This window comes from Salmo salar, chromosome 02 (assembly GCF_965601325.2).
Source record: "Salmo salar chromosome 02, fSalSal1, whole genome shotgun sequence".
In the NCBI taxonomy this organism is placed as follows: domain Eukaryota; kingdom Metazoa; phylum Chordata; class Actinopteri; order Salmoniformes; family Salmonidae; genus Salmo; species Salmo salar.
This window is the reverse complement of record NC_138292.1, coordinates 38,335,488-38,339,434: the sequence shown is the minus strand read 5'-3', so window position 1 is coordinate 38,339,434 and position 3,947 is coordinate 38,335,488. Positions and strand designations below refer to the sequence as shown.

The following is a 3,947-nucleotide window of genomic DNA, read 5'->3' as shown; positions in this document are numbered from 1 at the left end:
CTTTAAGTAACACGTTGAAATACAATACGGTAAGGGATGGACGAACACTTTTGTAACAGTTTAGTTATACTATTCATTGGCTACAGTATATTGTTAGTAAAAGCAGTTCGCTAAGTGTTGTTTTACTGTAAATCATCTGACTGCATGATAAGAAAATAACAATAAACCTTTTATCCACATTTTATTCATTATATAGCACAAAATAACCCCAAATTGTATAGTAGATATTAAGTTAACAGTCAAATGTTATTGTTAACACAAAAATCTGTGGTTCTTTAAAAAAAAAACATTTTTACAAAAGGCAGAGAGACGATATCTAAAGCACCAGATTTGGAATGAATACGGTTCTACATGGCCTCTGACTGGCCCTCTTTGACCTCTGACCCCTAAAGGGTTAAAACACCTTTTTCCTCTCCTCACAGCGTGGTCCAGAGTAAGGAGGGCGACAGCGGCACGAATCGGGAGACAAACACTTGCCTCCATTCAGACAGGGCCGGTGACAAACAGCTGCAAGATAGAGAGAGAGAGGGAAGAGAGACGGAGGGAGGGGGAAATGAGAAAAAGAGATGTTACATTAAGAAAGAGAGGAAGGAGGGCTCATTATGTAGTCTGGTGGACTCTTCACATCTGGGAAAACACAGCTCCGAGAACAAAATCTCAAAACAGTCATTTTCAACAGATATCTCACATTGACAGGTTTCTCACTCAGTAGATTATTTCAGGATAAAAAAAACACTTCCGTTAACAATTTCTTAATTTTCTGACAGTCTGATTTATATTTGTTATTCTTTAGCATGCCTGATTAACTTCTCTGCTATCTATTGTTTGACCCAAGTGTGTTAGTGTGTTACAAATTAACACACTTGACAGACATCCAGAACAGATCAGTGATTAGGCTCCAGTTATGGGTTATACATTTATTTGGCCTGTTGCCTGTAAGTGTGTGTGCATAATTTACCGTGTTTGTGTGTCTGTTGGGGTGAGAGTAAAAAAGTGCATGTCTGAAAATGTGTATAGTTTTATGTTGGTTGTGTGTGTGCCAAATCTGTGATGACATTTTAGTCATTTAGCAGACGTTCTTATCCAGAGCGACTTACAGTTAGTGCATTTATCTTAAGATCTCACTCACCGGTGTGGCAGGCTCCACCCAGCCAGCCCTCTGGACAGCTGCAGATTCCTGGGGCCACACAGCTGCCCCCGTTCCTGCACCCCTGGGGACAGATCGCTGGGGAAACATCGCAACAACACATTCTCAACATTCCGGGAACCAATAAATCACCATTATACCTTTGGCCATGTGAAGCGTTTTCTTTGTCCCATTCGATAGTAATTAAATCAACTATTCTTTATTGTTTTAGTACGTGTGAAGGCATCTTGGCATTTCAATGAAGTTGTCAGAAGGTTCCGGAGAGGATTAATACGCTACTGTTGATTAACAGGCCAGCTGAGCAACAAGTCTCACTGCTGGTTTCACCTCTGTGTGAATTAGGCTAATTAGGAGGTAAACAAACCCTCTTGGCATTTAGAGCCAGTCCAGCTGGAGGGACAGATGCACTTGGCCACTCCATTCACAGCGATGCAGTCGCCACCGTTCCAGCATCCACTATCACATTTCACTGGAAAAGACAGACATACAATCAAATCATCCACTTACATCTCCATGTTCCTAACCTATACTATAGGACTAAGACTTAACTCCCTACCCTTTTCAAACCACACTCTCTCCAAATAAAACATTAGGTTACTTGTACTAGCCGACTAGTTACCAATAAATAGATATTATTACAATATTTAATCAGATTTGTAACATTAACCAAGCACCAACATAGTGTATATCTAAAAGGTTAACATAATTAGATAAGTACCTTTATGACAATATTTTCCTCCAAATCCAGAAGGACATCTGCATTTTCCAGGGCGAAGGCATTCTCCTCCATTCTTACATTTGGGATAGCAGTTAGCTGTTCAAAACAAGAGGCAATATATTCATCAGCACTCATCCAGTAAGTCATGCAACTTTTACATAAATGTTGTGAAAAAAAATATATGATATACATATTTCATACATTCTTCAATGCATCACTTGTCTTTTATAGTTTGGCAATTTTGTTTACTGTTTCCTTTCTAGGCAAATATAAAGTAACATCACCATACTGGCAGGTCTCTCCCTCATAGCCGCGAGAACAGAAGCAGGTGTTGTTTCGGATGCAGATGCCAGCATGTTGGCACGGAGGGTCGCACGTCGCTTTGAGGTCAAAAACAAAGGGCACCGCCACCCCTCGCGGAGCGTCCGAGCGCGCTAAGCAGATGCCTACAAGCGCAACCGAGCAGACCAGCAGCGCGAGGTCCATCTTTATCGACGCGGTAAAGCAGAAGCGAGCGAGCACCATCCTCTTCACTTAGTGGACAACGGGAACTGGGGTTGAAACCAAGTCCTTCGTGCATTGACACCGCAAGGCTTCTCTCCACGTCGCCCCCACTGATGAACAGAGAAACTACAACAGAGTCAGTCGAGAGAAAGTGTACGGAGAGGACGGGACCTATGTGAAGCTAGCCACAATAACAACAATAGTATATATTTGCTGTTTGGCTTTTAAATAAAAGTCCCTAATTGAAAGTGACGCAAACGCATACAAATAGTGGTTTTCATGACATATGTGGACTAGGTAATGCTAAAAAAAAGGTTGATTATCAAATTAAAATAAATACAATAATTAATTTTACAATATGCAACTACATGTCCAAAAGTATGTGGACACCTATCCGAACATCTCATTCCAAAATCATGGCCATTAATATGGAGTTGGTCCCCCTTTTGCTGCTATAGATGGACGATTCCAACGGACAAAACAGATTCGTCCTCAGACTGCCAGATAGTGAAGCATGATTCATCACTCCAGAGAACGCATTTCCACTGCTCCAGTCCAATGGCGGCATATCACCTCCCCATTTCATGGGTGCACACTTCATAGGTAAGACTATACAGTTCAATATGAATGTTCAATACGCACAATAGATTGGCTGGGGAGGTGATTTGCCATGGTCAAAGTCCTGCAATAAGAGCTATGACGCTAATATTTTGAACTCCAACACCATCATCAAGTTTGCTGATGTCACGGTGGTGGTAGGACTGATCATCGACAACAATGAAGCAGCCTATAGGGACGAGATCAGAGACAACAACCTCTGCCTCAACGTCTGCAAGACAAAGGAGCTAATCGTGGACTACAGGAAACAGAGGTGCGAGCACACGCCCATCCACATCGATGGGGCTGTAGTGGAGTGGGTCAAAAGCTTAAAGTTCCTCTGCGTCCACATCAGTAAGGAATTAACATTATCCACAAACACAGGAGGCTGAAAAGATTTGGTATGGTTCCTCAGATCCTCAAAACGTTGTACAGCTGCACCATTGAGAGAATCTTGACTGGCTGCATCACCGCTTGGTACGTCAACTGCAATGCACCCAAACGCAAGGCACAACAGAAGGTGGTGAGTACGGTCCTGTGCATCACTGGGGCCGAGCTCCCTGCCATCCAGGACCTTTATACCAGCCGGTGTCAGGAGAAGGCCCAAAGAATTGTCAAAGACTCCAGCCACTAAAGCCATAGACTGTTCTCTCTGCCACCGCACTGCAAGCAGTAAGTCTGGAACATTTTTACATTTCAGTAATTTAGTAAGTACATTTTTCCTCAATAAAGTAGCTATCAGGAAAGTCAGACCTAGTAAGGGGGAGGAAAGTCAAGTGCAAGTGTTAGTTCACAAAGGGCTTTTTGTGTTGGGGGCTGGGGGGGTGAGGTGGGGGTTCTGTGGGATTATTTAAGAAACTCTTCGAATAGGTAGGGTTTCAGATGTTTTTGGGAGATGGGCAGGGACTTTGCTATCCTAGCTTCAGGGTGAAGCTGATTCCACCATTGGGGTGCCAGCACAGAGAAGAGCTTGGACTGGGG

General features: G+C 43.0%; 1 protein-coding gene across 1 annotated transcript; it reads right to left on the bottom strand.

Annotated features, from left to right (window-relative positions):
• Positions 1-164: 164 nt before the first annotated feature.
• LOC106582211 (uncharacterized) lies at positions 165-2,501 on the bottom strand. The gene is made up of 5 exons (XM_014165055.3): positions 2,150-2,501; positions 1,866-1,961; positions 1,512-1,616; positions 1,130-1,225; positions 165-507 (listed from the first exon to the last, which is right to left on the bottom strand). The coding sequence occupies exons 1-5, from the start codon at positions 2,388-2,390 to the stop codon at positions 395-397; spliced, it is 651 nt and encodes a 216-aa protein (XP_014020530.1). The 5' UTR covers positions 2,391-2,501; the 3' UTR covers positions 165-394.
• Positions 2,502-3,947: the final 1,446 nt, after the last annotated feature.

Coding starts and splice junctions, on each gene's coding strand:
- LOC106582211 (XM_014165055.3), bottom strand. CDS start 2,390: ATGGTGCTCGCTCGCTTCTGCTTTACCGCGTCGATAAAGATGGACCTC. Junction 1,962..2,149: donor GGGAGAGACCTGCCAGTATG/GTGATGTTACTT, acceptor TGTTTTGAACAG/CTAACTGCTATCCCAAATGT. Junction 1,617..1,865: donor AGGAAAATATTGTCATAAAG/GTACTTATCTAA, acceptor TGTCTTTTCCAG/TGAAATGTGATAGTGGATGC.